Here is a 20,482-nt window from a genome sequence, read left to right as displayed (position 1 = left end):
GTGCCATCAAATATTGCTTGAAAATCCTCACTTATCAATCAAAAATGCTGTTACATGATTTTCTGTTTTTCATTGGGTTTTTTTTATTAGGTTTTTTTTATTAGGTTTTTTTATTAGGTTTTATAATGTCGAATGTTGTAAATAATTTTGTTTAAGTCTTTTTTTTTTTGTTTTCAAATTAGAAAAATGAAGATAAACTTAAAGCAACTTTAAAGCTGAAGATATGCAAAGGAAAGTATGCTGTTAAAGTAAGTTTGCTGGTTTGTTAATAAGTTATTAATCAAGTAACTCTTACATGACTATAACCAGGCGACCAACTGTAATTCATTGTTCATTTATAGTTGTTTTATTTAAATCAATAGTCAGGATAAATGTGAATGAGTTTCTGCTAGTCAATAAATGCGCCATCATCAAAAGAAAAGAAAGTTTTAATTCGCTTCGTTAAACAAGCATCACAAAATACTTCTTTTAACTCTCTGGTGTATTGATAACATTGTTGGAGAGAATTCTTTGGGGTTTTTTAGTTTGACTATTTCTAGTATTTGAGTCCAATTGTTTTAAAAATCTGTTTGGTGTATCTTTTCTGTTATTCATTGAGTTCCGGCAGATACACTAAAGCAAACGTCATTTAATCTCTAATGGGTTAATCTTCAGAACGACTTAATAAAGTGGATTATCAATCTGACTTATGATCAGAACATGGCTTTTTGGCTGTTCACATATACAAATTTGAATTTTAGAATAAAAAACAAAACTATGAAAATTAAAATCTTCATGCAATAATTGGAATGTGATCAACTGACGTGATTAGAAAACAATGTTTTGTCGATTGCTCTTTTCCCACAGTTTCAGAATAATTTGATTTCTGTGAAATACAGGTTCAACCTAATAAGTAAAGAACTTCATCTAATATGACACTGAAACAAATCTATTATGCTGACAAGACTTTTATAAAAGCTTGTTCCACAGTGAGATAGAAATCTGTATGCTGTTGCACATATCAATCTAATTTAGATGTTGGGCAAAAATGTTTCGATTTAATGACATTTTCTTAAGCTTGCCACATTAATGTTATGATATTTCCATCAGCTGACAACATTTAAGTTAAAAAAATATTTTTGGTTTGCGACATTGAAGTTATGAGGTTTCCTTAGTGTTGTGTCCAGAGAAATGGGTTGTCAGAATCATGGAATATTTGGATGAAAAGTAAACAAGCTCATTTTAGGTTAAATACTATTTGTTACAATCGAAACACAAATTTATTTTTACAGCACTTGTTAGTGCAGCCGCCATCTTGTCCATTCTCCCTCGAACTCTCCAGTCTTTTCTCTTTTCTATCTAAGGGCAATAACTCTTACTTCCTTTATTTGAGGTATTTCCCCTTTTGCTTTTGATCACTATAACACTTAAACTTGCCATATTAAAGTTAAAGTATTTCCACTGCTTGTCATATTAAGCCACATTTCCTTAAGCTTGCCACAGTAACGGTAGAGAATTACTTTCGACTTTAATATATTGAAGTTCTGACATTTCTTCAGTCTTGCCACATTTAAGGTATGACATTTCCTTCAGATTGCAACCTGAAAGTTATGTCATTTCCATCGGCTTACCACATTTAAATCATGATATTTCCTTTGGTTATAAACGCTTAAGTTTGAAATAGGATTTTATTGCTAGATGCACATTTAAGTTATGACATTTCCATCGGCTTGCCACATTTAAATTAAGCCACATTTCTTTAGGCTTGTCACATTAAAGTTATGACATTTCCTTCATATTGCAACCATAAAGCTATGGCATTTTCTTTTGTCACATTTAAGTAATGACATTTCTTTTAGCAAGTTTGAAATAGAATTTTCTTTGCTAACATTTAATTTATGACATTTCTATCGGATGGATACATTTCAGTTATTACATTTCATTTGATTTGCAATTCTTAAATTATGGCATTTATTTTGGTTTGCCACATGTTACTGTTTAAAATCAGATTTTCATTGTTAAATGCACCTTTCAGTTATAACATTTCCGTCAGCCACATTAAAGTTTTGTTCTTGATTTTTATTTTTTTTACTTATGTTTTACATTTCACCTCCGTCTCATTTTCTTTATGGCTTTTAAGGTTGTGCCCCATGATCCAAACTGGAATAATTATCTGTGCTTGTGCAAAGATCGTAAAAAACTGTGTCGCAGATGTATGGCCTCGGTAACACACCCATTACATTTAGTTCCAGGTTGGTACTATTCTTGCGAAACTATAAGTCTTATTTGAAAATGATTATTTTTCTCTATATTCTTCAACATACATTCTAACATTTTCTTTACAATGTGCCTGTTCTTATTTCTCCTTAAACGTGTTGAATAAACGTGTTAAATAAACGTGTTAAATAAACGTGTTAAATAAACGTGTGCCAAAGTTCAATCGAGTCAGAAATCCGATTTGTTTTTTTGGCCACATTTGTCTAATGTGATTGGTAATCCTGTTGCAGCAACCCTATAACTTAAGTTTTTGGGTTCAATCTTAATAGTCATTATTCTGCCCGAGGTTTATCCTTCAAGAATGCCTTTGCAAATGTAAAAAAAAGAAAGAGGAAGAAAAGATTGGCCACGCCACACTTAAAAGAAAAAATTGCGGTTGGCATCAGTTTGTTTTACGTAGGATCATCGGTATTGGTTATTTTCACATCATTTAGCACTTTTACCGCAGAAAGTGGATTTACTCACTTTGAAAACAAAAATCTTTCTCTTTAAGAATCAAATACACCTGCAGTGACTTCCACACCGTTTTATTATATTTCTGTCCACAAAACAATTTTTCATCAGTATTCACTTTTTTTTTTGTTTTTACATTTAATCAAATATCTATTTATATAGCAACAACCAATTTTATTTGTAGATGTTAAGAGTCTTCTTACAGGAGATAGGGAAAAATTATTGCATAAGCAGAAAATGACAATTTTATGTTTTGGTAGATAATTTATATCATTTCGGAAATAAACATGGAATTTAATGCTTAATTAAATTTTTTGTTTTTTTTTTCAGCCAAGAAATGTAAAAAAAAAGGTAAGTCATCAAAGTTAGATGAATTTATAATTATTCCTTTTTATTCCAATTCTTTTTATAAAATGTGCCAGTTCCACTTAATTTTGTAAAATATCAGAGAAAAGCAAGTGTTGTTGAGTCCGACATCTGACCTGTTTCTATGGCAACATTTATCCGCTACTCATGCACATATGGACAGTTAGTCCAATGTGAGTGGTAGCCTATGTTGTTGCAGCAGTCCCATAACCTAACGTTTTTATTTTCTCGTATTGACCACTTCTGTAACACTTCACTAGATGATTTAGATCATTATAGAAATTAATATAAAGCTTACTTCATCATTGAAATTAATTTTTTTTCAGCCAGGAAATGTATTGTATATGCTCCATCATCCAAGTCATCCGTATATATATCCGAGTTGTATTTATTCCAATTTTTTCTCGGACTATCGCTCCTGTTCCTGCTGATTCTTGCCATCTTATACTGGAAATCTAGTAAGTTCAGTGGATTTTTCTTTTTTTTTTAATTCGGACTCGTTTCACCATATCAGTTGTTTGTTGAATGCAAGTGACACTGTTTCAGAAGTGACACAAACATTTGGCAGTTTTAACATGGGTTCAAATACAGCTGACATGTGCTATGGAGTGGTTTGAAACCTTCAAAAGTTAACACCAGTTTTGAAATGAGTGATTGTTCTGCAATAAATTTCCATGATAAATTAAGTCTCATAGAAATATTTAATGTCTCTTTTCTTATTTTTGGGTTTTGTTTAATGTTGAAAATAAAAAAACTGAAAAATATTCATAGGCTTATCAAATTACGATACCCCCCTTCTTACTTTATAAATAGGGGGGGGGGGCATGTTTTTAATAACTAAATATTTAATGCCCTGTTGATTGTGGCTGTAGAATATGTCAAATGATGCACTTCTGCATAATTGTTACTTTACACGATGAGGCCACCTGTTGATTATGCATGGGGACTTATAATATCTGAGGATAGAATCGTGTTAGTTGAGTAGGAGTCAAAAAATACATATGCTTCAACACATTATTTTGTTCAAGTATGGATCAATCAGAGAAGTCTGATCCAATCAGCAGACTGTTAATGTCAAGATCTGTTGGATTAAACAGTCTTTCATGCTGGATGCTTAATGCTTGAGCTTTCGGAAATGAAGGGAGAATAACAGATCCACAATAACTAATAACATGATAAATGAACTGAAAAAGGATAAGAAAATAAAACCATAAACTGAAGTGGTGTGTCAAAGAATTTGATACGACCAAATCAAGGGAAAAAGTGCAAAAGAAAGTATTGCAATGCAGGTAAATTAAGCATGTGATGAGTAGCTCGAGGAGACACACCACGGCGAGTAATAATGTACAGTTGAGACAGGAAAGCAAAAATGGAACCATCCAGACTAAAAATCATCTATGAACAAGGAAGAGAAATGTTTGGAATTGACAAGAAAGAATTGCCGCCCCCCCCCAAAAAAAAGAAAGCTAGTCAACCATCGAAGACGGAAATAAAAATCGTATTTGTTGTATATATATATATATATATATATATATATATATATATATATATATATATATATATATATATATACGAAAGACATTTACTGCGGGTTGACAGTTGAGAACACTTCCGGTAGCTGGGGCTTCCGGTTAGATGGCCTTCTGGAAATAAAATAAATTCACAAATAGATAAACTTTGCTTATATAAATCACATAATGATGTATGTATACAACATTATGTATGTATACAACATTATGTATGTATACAACATGGTGTTAGAAGTTTAGAACCCATTGGCTTTGTTGACGAAAAAAAAAAAATAATAATAAATAAAATGGATTCACATTTTCTTCCGCTCCGCCTCAGAAAATCTTTCTGAAGACTGGAAGGTTTTTAAACAAGACCTCAAAATATATTTAACGGCAAAGGAAAAACTCGAGAAAAGTGACAAAGCTAAAACAAGCATTCTTTTGTAATGTCAAGGCAAACAAGGCTGCAGAATTTATAGAAACTTTGATTTTCAAACTGAGGAAAACAGCCAAGAATGTGAATTTGGTGAATTCTGTGAAAGTTTAATAAGAGATGTAATAATAATAGGTACTAATGACTCACGTTTACAAGAAAAACTATTGGCCGAATCTGATTTAACTTTGGAAAGAGCTATAAAAGCGGGTTGAACGGCTGAACTAACTAGACAAAGACTGGGGGTATTACAGAAAGAATTAAAATCGGTGAACTTTACAAAAAAAAAAGTCCGTAAAAAAGGAAAATACTAATCAACCACAACAACGATCCGGAAGTGATTTACCACATTCTTCAAATAATAACTACAGTAACGACAAAATAAAAACCTGGAGATTCTATCCATTCTCACATTTTCATGGAAACTGTCCTGCATATGGTCGAATCTGCAATAAATGCCAGAGACAAAATCATTTTGTGAGTAGATGTCCTGCTAAAAGAGTAGTACAGAAAGTGCACCAGGAACAGAGTGAAGCATCTTCTACAGATGATGATTATGAAAATTATGTGGATAGCATCTCTGCTAAATTCTCATCCAAGAAGAAAAAAATAACAAAAATCCACAAAGTTAATGCCTTAGCTGAAGATTGGAACATTAATTTACAAATCAATGGGACGAACATACAATTTAAAATGGACTCCGACAGTCAAGTTAACATTCTTCCGATAAAAGAATACTACAGATTATCGGTTCGTCCAAAATTGCATTCAACCAACATAACACTTTCTGCCTATAATGACACAGCAATACCAGTTCAAGGTAAGTGTGTTGCTCAAGTAATAAGAAATGATGTCAAGTATTATGTCATGTTTTTCATAGCAGATATAGATGCATCTCCAATACTAGGACTAAACACCTGTACTAGTCTCAACCTAATAAAAAAAAAGGTATGCAAAATTAACACAAATAACAATGATTTTTTTCTCTGAATTTAAGGAATGCTTTGGAGAACTTGGGACTCTCCCTGGAATTCATTACATCACAATGGACCCAGAAATTAAACCTGTCATAAACCCTCCACGGAATATTCCAGTTGTACTAAAGAAAAAATTAAAAAAGGAACTTATAAAAATGACAGTTAGGTGTTATTAAACCTGTATCAGAACCAACAGAATGGGTATCATCACTGGTGGTAGTAGAAAAACCCAATGGTTCCCTTCGTGTATGCCTTGACCCATGGAATCTTAACAAGGCTATAAAAAGAGAGCATTATAGGTTACCAACAGCATCAGACATAATACAGGAAATGACAGGTGCAAAGTTTTTCACTAATGCATTCTGGCAGATTAAAGTTGATGAGGAAAGTTCCAAACTTCTCACTTTCAACTCACCTTGTGGACGCTACAGATTCACACGTCTACCATATGGCATACACAGTGCCAGTGAAATATGTCATGCAAAAATAGCAGCTATCATAGAACATGTTGAAGGATGCAGAAACTCACAGGATGATATCATCATTTGGGCAGACACTCCAGAACTTTTACAAAAGAGAACTACTGAGGTTCTGAATGCTATAAGGAAATCCGGCATGAAACTAAATCAAAGTGTCAGTTCAACATAACTGAGTTGACATTCCTAGGACACAAAATATCCAGCAGAGCCTGATGACAAAAAATGCAAAGCGATCATGAACACGCCAGATCCAACGAACAAAACAGAACTCCAGCGTTTTCTAGTCATGATAAATTATTTAGGAAAATTCATTCCTAACTTATCAAATGAAACTGCACCTCTTCGCCTCTTGTTGGAAAAAGAGAATATGTGGTTTTTTGATAAACCACAGAAAGAAGCTGTTCGACGACTAAACAAATTAGTTACACAGAGTCCAACATTAAAATACTTTGACCCAGTACTTCTCATTAGTCTCTTCAGACGCATCAATCCTAGGACTTGGGTTATGTTGGAACAAAAACACAACAATAACTGGGCTTCAGTGGCATTTGCTAGCCGTTCTCTTACATCAGCTGAGGGTAACTATTGCCTGCTTGAACTGGAAATGTTGTCTATAGTATTTGTATGTAAACATTTCCATGAATTCTTATATAGCCAACGCTTTCTAATAAACAATGATCACAAGCCTCTCAAAACTATTGTCACAAAACCAATCTCTAAAAACCCACCCAGAGTATGTTTCCTATTACGCTTACAGAAATACAATTTCGAAATTGAATACACTCAGGGCAAACTAATGCACGTTGTTGACACACTCAGTCGTGCAGCACAAAAGTACAACAATCCAGAAATCTCTGACAAAGAAATGAACTTTTTTGTCCACTTCCTAATTTCTTCAATACCCATTAGTGACAAACGTCGACAACAGCTCATAACTCAGACGGCTAATGATGAAACATTACAACAACTGCAACAGCAAATCAAGTCAGGATGGCCACAGCATCGAAATAATCTCAATGCCTGTCTTCAACCATATTTTAATTAGAGATGACATGACGTACCAGAAAGGACTATTATTAAAGGGTCAACAAATATGCGAGCAGAAATGCACAGGATTTTACATCAGGCACATCTTGGTATTGAGAAAACCAAATCCAATGCTAGGTAGTCTCATTTTTGGCTGAACATGAACAAAGAAATAGAGGACATGATAAATTGCGATTCATATCAACGCTATAGCAATCGACAAAGTTCAGAGCCAGAAATATGGCATGACATTCCTGACCAACCATGGCATAAGGTTGGTACAGACCTCTTCGGGCTGCGGGGGAAAGATTACCTCATGGTAGTGGATTACCACTCAAAATTTTTTGTATTCAGCAATCTCACTGATATAACTGCATCAACAGTAATTAACCTGTACAAAACATATCTTCTCGAGCCATGGTAAACCCAAACAGGTAATAACCGATAATGGCCCCAATTTAAGTCTCAACAATACAAGAAATTTGCTACAAAATGGGATTTTTTCCATGTAATTAGCAGTCTAGAATACTCAATCTAATGATCTAGTCGAGAGAACCATCCAAACAGTGAAGAAAACACTGCACAAATGTTTCCAGACTGGAGACGATCCATATCTTGCTCTACTAACCTTACGTACAACACCTGGAAAAAATAATTCTCCTTCACCAGCAGCTAAACTGATGAATCGCCAACTGAGAACACTCCTTCCACGCATAAGAAATGATGGTTATGATTTTTGCAGATCATCCCCAACTAACATGCAGAAGGTAAAACAGCATATCAGCAATAAGCATGTGCTGCCTTCATTAAAAATAGGGGATCACATCAGAGTACATGATGGGAAAACTTGGTCCAGGATAGGCAAAGTGATTGAATATTGCTTTCAACTTGGTACTGATGGATAATGGCAGAACTATATGCCGAAACCGTCGAGATTTACTGCTAGTACCTCATTCAAAGGTACCAAGAGCACAACCTTACCATGACACAATATTTGGTTCATCACCCAAGCAAGTTCGTCAACCAAGCAAGTTCATCAACCAGGAGCAGGAGCACCAAACCCAACAACTCCAGAGGTAGAAGTTCGATCAAGGTCAGGACGACCAATACCAGATGGATGCAAGATTATATATGTTAAGTGAACTTGCATTTCAATAGCAAAAGAGCTTGGGGGGTGTTATATATATATATATATATATATATATATATATATATATATATATATATATATATATATATACGAAAGACATTTACTGCGAGTTGACAGTTGAGGACGCTTCCGGTAGCTGGGGCTTCCAGTAAGATGATGTTCTGGAAATAAAAGGTGTTTTAAACTACTCTGAACCAATGTCTTTCCTCATATCTCTTCCACAGGACATCCTGATCTCTACTCACTCATAATGATATTAAATAAGTATCTGCACGGTAAGACAAACTTATTTTATTGTCACACTCACAAATAGATAAACTTTGCTTATATAAATCACATGCATAGTGATGTATGTATACAACAGTATTGACACAGAAAGAGAAAAGAGCATTAAGAAATTGGTGGATAAAAGCAGCTGCAGAGAAAATATTGGTCTGGAGCAACTGTATGAAGATGTAAAGAGAAAGGGATGAAATCATGAAAGTCAGGAGAACGAAGAGAAGGAAAAGAGAACTGTGCATAAAACAATTTGTAAAGAAGCCATACAAGTTTGCTAAGGATATGTTCATAGTAGAAAGTTGGAAAGTACTAACGACCAGGAGATTAAAGATGATCCACCTCAAGTAAGATCTGGAAAGAAGTAAAAGGGAGAAGTGACCGAAACAGCTATTGAGAGTGAGCAAGAACTTTGTTCCTAATAAAATTGATTTATGATGCAATGGCTTCCCTGGCGAATCCCTTGAGAGTAGACACTGATAAGTGCAGAGTTAGAGAAATAGGAACTCTTAGGCATATTCTATCCAACTGTGACCTAGCATTAAGTTCATATACATGGAGGCACAAACAAATTCTAAAAGTAGTAAAAATGCTATTACATTAAAAAGTAAAGAAGCTTAATGAAGGTAAACTTGTTGCAGGGGTCAAAAGGGTGAAAGTGCCAATCGACCGTACAACTAAGAAAGTTGAAACAGTGCAAAGAGGTAACAGCAATAGAAAAGATGACAAACACGGATGAACAGTTAAAATAAACTGATGGATATCGTCTGTTTTTTACCTTAGTGTTTTATAATAGAGAGGTTCATATTGGGGAGATAGGATGGGGACATTCATATTGATGAGGGGAAGATACATTTATACAGTTCTGGAATGTTTCTTCTTAACACATATAGCGAGGAGAGGGTGATCAGTTCTTTTAACACAGGAGGGAACAGTCATTACTTATGATAGAGAGAGATATTACTTATGATGGAGAGAGACATTACTTAGGACGGAGAGAGACATTACTTAGGACAGAGAGTTGGCTTAACTCTTTTTATAAATAATAAAAAAAAGTAACAAAGCCATTTATTGATAATTTGTCACGTGTATAAACATTTATTTACGTTGGCTTAACTCTTTTCATAAATAATAAAAAAAAAAGTAACAAAGCCATTTATTGATAATTTGTCACGTGTATAAACATTTATTTACGTTGGCTTAACTCTTTTCATAAATAATAAAAAAAGTAACAAAGCCATTTATTGATAATTTGTCACGTGTACAAACATTTATTTACGTTGGCTTAACTCTTTTCATAAATAATTAAAAAAATATAACAAAACCATTTATTGATAATTTGTCACGTGTACAAACATTTATTTACGTTGGCTTAACTCTTTTCACAAATAATTTTTTAAAAAGTAACAAAGCCATTTATTGATAATTTGTCACGTGTATAAACATTTATTTACGTTGGCTTAACTCTTTTCATGAATAAAAAAGTTTTACTCTTTAAGAATAATAAAAGAAAAAAGTTACTAAACATTTCTTAATTTCTCACGTACTTACATTGGCTATTATTAATAAGATAGTAAAATGTTGTAATTCGTAGTCGTCAACGCGTGGTGCAAGTGAAAGGCTCATTTCTACCGGAAATGAAATGGCAGACAGTCTCGCAGTTACAAAAAATATTTTTATTTTATTTAATATTTTTATAATTCGCAATGTTAAATTATTTTAATAATATGAAAACATTCCTTGACTTTACAGATAGATTTTCTGAAAATTTCAATTAAATTGGTAATGTAGAAATATGGTTTTATCGATTTTGAACGAACCAAGAATTACATTTTTATATATATAGATTAGTAAAAACAATTCTAAAATATACAAAAAGACATTAATTATTAAAATATACGCGAGAAATCTGTGATATATGTTAGACTGTACGGTAATATTTTTTAATGTTTTTTTGTCCTAAATTACAGTTTCCATTAATGAAATACATATTTACATTAAACCTTCATTTGAAACACAGAAAGTTTGTTACTTTTTAGTTTTTGTTATACATTGTGGTGTCTGCGTTTGTGCCAGACAAGCATAAGCAGCAAATACTTCAATAGTTCAAGTTTGAGGCATGGAATTTCCTGAGTTAACCTTTTTCCTAAACAATGCAGAGGCACAGATCAATTAGTTTGTAATAAAACACTTCTCTTGACGAAAATTGTAATCATGCTGTGTTCACATAGAAAAACAATGACTTTTATTTGTGATTTTGGATTTAAATTTATTTAAAAGATTAAAATAGTAGAAATTAATTTTGTTTTTTACTATCATATCACCCTTTCACGTTTTTAATATCACCCCTGAATGAATTCAATTATTCAAGGTTGGGTTATGCAATTACTTTCCTGAGCAGTGGCGGGACACAGGTCAGCTAGCAGAAATTGCAATCATGTATTTACAGAGAAATACAATATATTTCTTTGTCATTTTGGATTTCAATTCATTTTAATGTTTAAAAATTGAATAAGTATGAAACATTTTTTGTAAAAGACAAAACTAACATTGAAAATCTTTTTAACCAAACTTTATAAAAGTTATAAAGTTCTTGTGGTGTTTTACTTTTAAATTCAGTTAAACATATCTCAACACAAACAAAATTTTATTATAAGCACCATCAGAATCAATACACATTTGCCAACGCATTTATGCCAGTAACATAAAAAATCTTGCATTCTAGTGGTGCTGAAGTCGCTGAAGGGTTTTTTGATATCGCTTAGGTTTTTGAAGCATTTTTTATGAAGAAAGTTGTCAAGATGTTTGAAAAAGTGGTAGTCAATACTTTAGAGGATTGGAGAGTATGACGGATGAGGAAGAGTTTTGTAGCCCAATTCGTTCAATTTCTGCAGGGTCAGTTTAGCAACATGCAGTCGTGGAGGAGAATTGAACTGGGTATTTTTGTCAAAGTTCCTGATGCGTTTCATCCATTTGTTGACAATAATTTTCCACTGTAATGGTTTCGCCTGCATTAAAAAAATTAAAGACTGAAACCAGTCGCAGACCACTAAACAGTCAGCATTACTTTCTTTTAGTGAACCTTGTGCTTTGAGAAGTGTGATGGAGTTTCATTGACATCTAACCACTGAGCTTAGCATCGCTAGTTGTCGTAAAGAACCCGCTTTCATTGTAAGTCACGTCAAGAAATGGGTTGTTCTTGTTGCGTAAAAGATGCGAAAATGACACTTTATGACAGCGTTCTTTTGGTTGTCATTCAATTCATAGGCCACCCATTTATCAATTTTTTTGTTTTTCCAATCTCTCAAGTGGTTGGAAATCGTCGCATATGCGCAAGTTCCCAAACAATTGTGTGTGGATTAGCTTCGACTAGAACTCTTAATTAATTGTTGTCAATATCTAACACAACACTCATCATCTTAATTGACCGACCAATATGCTCATCATCTTCAAGACTCTTGTCGCCACCACGAAATTTCTTAAACCACCATTGTGCTGTATGTTCAGTAATGGTTCCTGGGCCAAACGCTTGTTGGTATCGCAAGCTGTTCCTATTTACTTTGCCTCCACACGAGGGCAGAGTTAGACAGCAGGATCGTTTTTTCAGCCTAGCTTGAATCGAAATAAGGAAATTGTGTGAAGTTGCTTTTTTTCCATCTTGTATTCAACGTTCTGAAAAGAAAGCAGAATTGTTTTTAAATGATTATAATTCAAACGATTAGATAGAGCGAAAAACGCTCTTAAAAGTGATACATAAAGTAAAGATATAACGAAAACTTATTTGAAAATAAATAATTTGAAAGAAAAATTATAAATTCTGCAAGAACTTTCTTCTCAAGCTCATAGAAATAAAAATAAGTATTTGTGCATGTTCCAAGTTTAAATGAACAAAAATATTGAATAGAACATTTCAGACATTTCCATGTAATATGAATGTACAGGTCAGATTCTGTTAAATATTTAATCTGATAGCTCCTTCAAAATGGATACTTTTTAAAGTGTCATTTCAAAATTCATCTAATTCAATTTCTAAAATGTTCTACAATAATATTTATATGAACAGATAATTTGTATCAAAAATATATTAATAAAAAAAACAATAATAGATTTTGTTTGTGAGATGGACTGAACACAGTTCAAATTTCTCAACTAGAAATATGTTAACATGAAAAAATTGTATGCAAGAATATGGAACAAAAAAAGTCTATATGCAAGAATGCAAAGCTGAGTCAATTTTTTTTTTTTTTTTTTTTGTATTTTTATAGATTAAGCTGAATACCCCTCCTTTAAAAAAGCGAGATTCTTTATTTAGGTGATTATAAAAAACTTAGTGAAAGAGAAAAAAAAAACAATTATTTTTAGATGGATGTGCACCAACACAAAAGATTGCAACATTTTTTAATTTTTTTTTAATGGTTTTATGTAAAGTCGGGTCTACATCATACTAAAAATTAGACAAGATTCAAGATTGAGGAAGTTTCAAATTTTAAAGTTGAACAGTTTCGATTTGCAAATCACTTTCCATTACGTTTTAAAAATACTAACTCGGTCAGTTTTCATGATAAACCAATAAATCTTCCATGTTTTCAGCATCAATCTTTCACATGAAATAGTTGCCAGTGATGTTGAATCATCGCTTATACCTTATATCTTTGGTTATTCCTACCTCACCTCGATTCACATAAGTCATGTTTTTTCAAAGTTGTTCACATTTCCTTCTCCTCAACCTCATCCTCAATGACTAAAGCATTTTCCATATTGTCACAGTCGCCATCTTAGCAATGGCCACATGCAATGGTGCAGTCTAGTCGATGCCCACATGCAGGTACACCTTAGGGTAATGTATATTTCCAAACAGTTTGCAGTGAATCATCTGAAGCAGTTCATCTAGAGCCAAACTTTTTTCTGTCATCACTAGTTTGTCCTCTTCCATCCCCACTCAGATGGTGCCACTATATCCCATCCACTCCATAACCTGGTAATAAGTCTGCAGACAATGAGATCTACAGGTAGAGGTGGTTGCAGAGCATATTGTATCTAACCGATGCCAGTGAGTCTTCATTCCCTTAGAACATTGATTTTGTAATAAACAAGCGTATGGTTGCAAGAAAAATCCAGACGACCGAGTAAGGTTAATAAATATATATTTTATTTCTCACCAAATTAAAGATTTAAGGCGTCGTTCGATCCTTATTAGCTGATGTCGCTTGACGGAGTTGGTGAGAGGTGGTGATTCAATATCAGCCGGAGAAGGAAAGGGGCTTGTATCAGGATCGCGGGTGGTGGCGCTGGGCGATGCTGGCTGAACGTAGTAAGCTTCGAGTCTTGGTAGCATGAGTGGGGATGGTGAGAGGTGATGATTTGGTATCAGCCAAAGAAGGAAAAGGGGCTTGTATTGGGATCGCGGGCGAGACGGTAGCGGCGGGCGATGCTTGGTACGCTCCGAGTCTGATGTCGCTGCAGAGGGGCCGGGTGCTGGCTGCCGACGGAGCGCGTTAACAGCATGCCACGCTCGGGTCAGTCTCTGGGCTCGGCTGACTTTTTGTCACGACGGCTACTGTTCTTATAGTGGTGTTGCGGATGTAGGTGAAGACACAGGGCAAATTGATAATTAGCATATATTTTGCTATCTTAATTGTGTTTGTTTATCGTGCTATAATGTGTTGTAGTGAACCACTTGTTTGGTGTATGTATGCATGTGTTATATCGATTTGAAGTTAATAAAATTGTGAATGTAATCTAGTTGTTGTTGTACGGCTGCATTGTTATGTGAATTATATATTGGTGTTTATATGCTTAGGAGTTGTGTTTGCTGTGATGTTTGTGTTTTGTATTTTGGTTTTATCTTTTGCTGTGCGGCTTTCTGTGGCGGTTTTCTTTGTTGAAGCAAGGTGCGAGTTATTCTAATGATGTGTTTATCTAAAGAAATGGTATTTGGAGTTGTCATGTGTATTTATTGTGTTCATTTGCGTTGTACCGACGAACAGATTTGTCCTAGCGTCGCCATTGCTGGTTTTTGATTTTTTCATGGAAATATGGAGGGATATGCGATACAACAATGCTTTTGAGCAGTTTTTCATTATCTTTTCTTTTTTGATGATTCACTGAAACCTCGATTTCTTTCCAATCCCGGGCACCCTAGACATTGAATCATATCCTGTAAAGGCATGCAGAAACAACAGGGCATTGCAAACTGCTTCACAGCCGTTTTAGAACCTTGGTATTATAGACGTATGATGTCACCTTATCAGAGCAGAAAGAGTGCAGTACATTTGGAAACATCTGCATGAGAACAAGATCTGTGTCTTCTCCAATAAGGCTTGTCGGTCTGATAGCAGACATAGTGATGGCTGCCTTTGCAATCTCAACATCAGCATCTTCTTCTGCTTGAATAACATCACATCCTTTTCTGCTTCATTTATTCCAAGATCAGCTGAATCAGTGTCTGCTTGTTTGACTCATTCGACAAGAAGTCGTCTTTTTCCCAGAAAATATTATCACCTTGTTCTTATGTTCACCTCATTTACATTCAACTTTTGCCTCTCATACACACAGTCGTTTATACTTGGTCCAACCCTATAACCTTCAAACATCACTGTTGCTCTTCCATAGTTTCCGGCAGTGGATGAGACATGATTGTCTACAATCGAACTAGGTGCTCTCCTCCTATTTCAAACAGTGAAGAAGAAATCCTCTGTCTTGTAGGTTGTGCTCTGTGACTGGAACAGTTTGCTGCACACCACTGTCTGATTTTGTTTTAACATAATTTCTGATTGCTTCGATAAGTTGCAGTTTGTCTACCTGGTGCAAGAGGCTTTTTCCCTCAAAGATATCAGGTATAGACCTCAGATCATAAGACATGACCTCATTTGCCAAAAATTTCCTATCTGAGAGATTAAGAGAAACCTCTGAAACAGGACAACTAAATCAATGCTACGATCTGCAGATACGTTCACGTTCTTACTGGATGCTAGAATCTTTGCATTCAAACTCTATTTGTGAGAGTAGAAGAAAACCAATTGTCCATCCATTTTTTTGTACAATGCCTCTTCCGATTTTGAAGAGGTCTTGCACATTGTGACGTTTTCGTTGGTATTAATTTCTGTGATTATATTGCTATAAGATTCATCAGTTGAAAACGGTGTAACACTATTTAGTTTTTCTGCAACTTTTCCAAGATCTATCTCCTCTCTTTTCAACCAAGAGGTAGACAACTCCTTATGTTGTTCACGTTACATAACTTCTTTCAGTAAGATCTTAAATGTCCAGGTTGTAAAGGGATTGCACAGTCGATGACAAACTGTTCTCTGGTACTCGGACATCTCACTCCTTCAAGTCAACCCACCTTCACTTTTGACTGAGCAGATTAGTGTCTGCTCGATCACAATATCGGAACCAAGACCAGCCCAGTATTGGCTGCTGCATTGGATTATATAAAACACAGGGTGAAACTTCTGATGTACTTCAGGATTGTCGTTTTTCAAGGTATACATTTGGAGATATAGTTGAACAGCCGTGAATATTGGCAGGCAAGCTGAGACAGCACTGAGATGCTGCCCAAGACCCATTTCAATCAGCTTGAATAAATGCTGATAGTTTATCCATAATTTACTGGTTTCGAAGGTCCTAGCCAGTTCAACCTTTTTCTCAGTTAAAAAGTTGTGAACTCTGTTTATGCAATTTGATTCCAACAATGAATCTAAATTACACTCGCCAGTCTCCATCAACATGTACAATCGCTCAAGTTCCTCCATTTGGTCCTGAAAACTAGACAACAATCTGACGTGTGAGACACTGCTCCACTCATCATTTTCACCATATACTGTCTCCATGATCTTGAGTTTAGTGCCATCTATCAAAATTCCAATGGCACCTAACACATTCATGAAGGGATGGAGCGTGCCAAGCAACAGTATCACACCCCTAACTGGACTATCATCTGTAACAGCATTCAAGATTTTAGACGCCTTCCAAAATAGCAGTTGATCAAAAGTTATAATAGTCAGCATGTTGTGTTTTGACGATAGACTGCATAGGTAATCTAGGGTGGACAAGATCAAGGTTTTATTTCCTGGGTTCATGTCTATCATTGGTAGAAACTGTACCGAAGATTTTCCCGGATATTTGCATTCCTTATGCAACAGGTACATTATGCCTTGCCAACTGCAAGTTGTGGAAGCAAGAAGACATTTTCCTAAAAATGTTTGCTTAGCGATCACAGACATCAGATGTGACAGAAATTTTAAGTAACGGTTGACATTCTTTGAAAAGTGATAATCTATAATGTCAATCTTCATTTCGACAAGTTTCAGATTGGCCGTTTTTTTGTCGTGGTCTACCATGACTGACCTGCTTCCTTGGTGTGGTAGCTATGATCATTCCCACCTCATGAAAGCTACCCTAGCATATTTAGAATAATACAAATTTAACATAAAATAATCCCATGGGAACATTCTAGCATTTTGATGCAGTTAACTTTTTTTAAAACTTTAACTTTTTTTTTAACTTTAACTTTTTTTAATTATGAGGTTGGGGAAGGGAGGTGAGTTTTACTTTTTAGCATTTACATGTGGTAGGGTAAGTTACAAAACAAAAAAAAAAAGTTACGGCCATAAAAAGTTAGAATGGCTCAGAAATTACATAAAATTTATATACAAAACTGGTCCTCACTCTAAATTCTAAAATGTTTTTGTTTTTTTTGCTTGTTTGTTCTTTTCTAACATTTTTTTCAAAGTGTTAACATATGAAAAAAAGAGTAGAATCTCATGTGTTATTTCTTGGGGGGGGGGTGATCTGATTATCTATTTATTCACAGATTCATGTTTTTCCTCATTCTTTTATCTTTGACAGATTTCCTGGCCCGAAATCGAGGAATTGTCTTTTTCCTGGATGACCATGAACCACACACAAATGCAATTACTAAACTTGTCAACTATATGAACACATGTAATCTGCAAGTCTCTCTCGCATCAGCCTTTGTGCAAAATTCTGATACCCAAATTCAGTTTTCTGTGATGACTGAGGCGCTTAAATCTGATTTTATTCTCTTGGTACTTTCCAATGCCTTGCAAAAGCGGATGGAGGCCTGGGACAAGCAGCAGGATTATGTAGAATTCTTCAAAGAAGTGAATTCCAATATTCTTACCAAACAATTTCTGGAGATTCTAATGGCAAGCAATAAATTGCACGTGTGTAAGTTTGACCATGTGGATGGATTCGGACATTGGCCAAAGCCTTGTTACTCACTGCCAACTGACCTGACTAAAATGACCAAGGACCTGATGGGACGAAGCTGTTGCCGAAGTCTTTTTGAATTTTGTAAATCCCATACACTTTCTGTTCAATTGCACAAAGCAATTCAGAAAGCCTTTTTGTATGAACAGTCACACAAGAATTGGTTTGAAGAAAAGTATCATGACCGAAAAACAGTGTAGAGTCGAATATTGCTGTTGATAAAACAAGAAAAACAAAACGCTTTGTCTCTTCACCAAAACTTAAAGAAATTTTTATATTTCAAGATAAGTTTAATAAGTCTACAGCCCATCCGATCATTACTGAGATTAAATGTAGAAATCTAGCAAATCTCAACAAGAGGAATCTACATCTGATATACTATATAAAAGCTAAACATATATAATCTACAACCTATACAAAATATAATCTTATTCAATATATATCTATGGTTTTGACACATCATCTTGTGTCGTTTTAATCTTTAATTGAGTAGAAATAGAACTAGGGATCTACAACAGTCTGCTTTGCAAATATTTCCAAAAAACAACTGACAACTATTTCACCACCAGAATATAGTTAACCTATTGAAGGCTGAAAACTCCATCTTGTTCACTTTCATAGGGTCATTCTTGCCCATCTCCAAATAGAGGTCTAATTTGCCTCCAAATATAACAGCAACAGGTTTGTCACATTATCTTCCACAATTAATAATTTTTGTATGTTGTTATAAGTGGATCTTTTCAATCTTGAAAAATCAAAATATCTTGTAAATTTTAATTAGTAGGTAAACATTCTTCCTTTTCACTGCCTAACTCTCACTGACGTATGTGACCCTTGTAGTCAGTCATTAATTGTTAATCTCCCTGGATATTCGTGTCTTATTTGCTGGTCAGTTTCAAACAAAGCTGCAAATGATACAGAGGAGTTGACTGAAGTTAAAGGATAAAAGCCTCATCACAAATACCAACTACCTTGAAGATGTTTTAGCATAATTTTGACCAATAGCCTTCCACTACTTTCAATATTGAACCTCTAGTGGAGAGCAACTACCAGCATCTTCAGGATTTACTCATTTTTGCAAGCCTTTAGTTTTCTTGACATTTGATGTTTCAAATTGAAATTTCCTGTTAAATTTGTTAATTGCAGCAATGAGTTAGGAATTTTATCCCTAGATGGTAAGGAGATGTCACTGAGGAGTATCACATCTTGGTTGGAATGCTATGATGATTATTGTGATAATTTCATAGTTGAGACAAAAATTACAAACCTCTTGTTTTTGAGATTTGAGAAATGTCAAACAATTGTCAGAATTATGTCACTGATCAAGAGAGACTCGAAAAAATGAGTGAGACTTGAAGTCAAAGTGAGTGGATGTTCTGACTTTTGTTCTCTCCAGGTGATTCGATCAGGAAGTTCACAATTCTAAAGGGAATTCTACCTGAAAGTTGTGAATTCAAATTCTGGTGATGGAAGTTAAAAACGTAGAAAGGCTTGCTTCATATTTCTAATTTAATTTAGTATTAACTTAAAAATTGTATCACATGATCTTGTTCAACCAATCACAACTACATGCAGTATGATAATTATATGGAGAGAAATGATATGAAAATGATAAGCTTTACAACAATTTAAACATATTTTTCATGATAGTTTGTATTTTATTTCAAATAAATTCTCTGCAAATACTCAGATTGTTTTTTTTCTTTCTTCTTTTTTTCACCATTTGGATGAATTCTTGCATCTGGGAAGATTTGAAACCTGATCTTCAATTCACATTTTATTCATAATATCATGCAACATCTTTATCTTTAGAGATGATAGATGCCCCTGAAAGAGCGTATACATGAGGAGTTCAGTCTAACAAGGGTTGCACAATCACCAACTGCATTTTTCCTGATTCAGTTATTAGTTTTTACACATTTTTGGTATACCATATTCCTAAGAGTCACTCATCCAAATCCTGATTAGCCTTAGTTGCTTAACATCTGTTATTTTACAAGCAACAGTTTTTTATTGTTTTACTCTATTCAAATGTATTTGTCTTTTGAATATAAATAAGCTTTCATGTTCGTGTTTTTTTTTCCTTAATAAATTGGTACCATAAGTGCATAATTTCATGTGAACTAATCTCAAATGATGATTAACCTTGCTGAATGTCATCTCGTCTTTCTAGAATTTTGTGTGAGTAATCCATCTAAAAAGAATCGTAAGTCTAATTTAGTCATAACTTGAAAATGTTTAGATTCAGAAAAAAAGAATAGTCAAAAATATAGTTTGGTCAACTGAATAAAAAAAAATCTTCAGACGGTTTATGAATAATG

At 34.3% G+C, this 20,482-nt stretch overlaps 1 protein-coding gene across 1 annotated transcript in view; it reads left to right on the top strand.

Moving 5' to 3' along the window:
- Positions 1 to 19,850, top strand: part of LOC145260552 (uncharacterized) — a 227,956-nt gene extending 208,106 nt beyond the window's left edge. The window contains exons 8-12 of the mRNA XM_080118788.1: positions 183 to 248; positions 2,120 to 2,231; positions 3,040 to 3,060; positions 3,402 to 3,533; positions 17,778 to 19,850. Of these exons, the coding sequence (XP_079974914.1) occupies positions 183 to 248; positions 2,120 to 2,231; positions 3,040 to 3,060; positions 3,402 to 3,533; positions 17,778 to 18,361 (915 nt within the window). The 3' untranslated portion in view covers positions 18,362 to 19,850. The remainder of the gene's footprint in view (positions 1 to 182; positions 249 to 2,119; positions 2,232 to 3,039; positions 3,061 to 3,401; positions 3,534 to 17,777) is intronic.
- Positions 19,851 to 20,482: the final 632 nt, after the last annotated feature.

This window comes from Euprymna scolopes, chromosome 36, assembly GCF_053919585.1.
Source record: "Euprymna scolopes isolate OS-2025 chromosome 36, ASM5391958v1, whole genome shotgun sequence".
Lineage (NCBI taxonomy): Eukaryota > Metazoa > Mollusca > Cephalopoda > Sepiida > Sepiolidae > Euprymna > Euprymna scolopes.
Note: the sequence above shows the minus strand (reverse complement) of the source record. Positions and strands in the feature narration are given on the sequence as shown.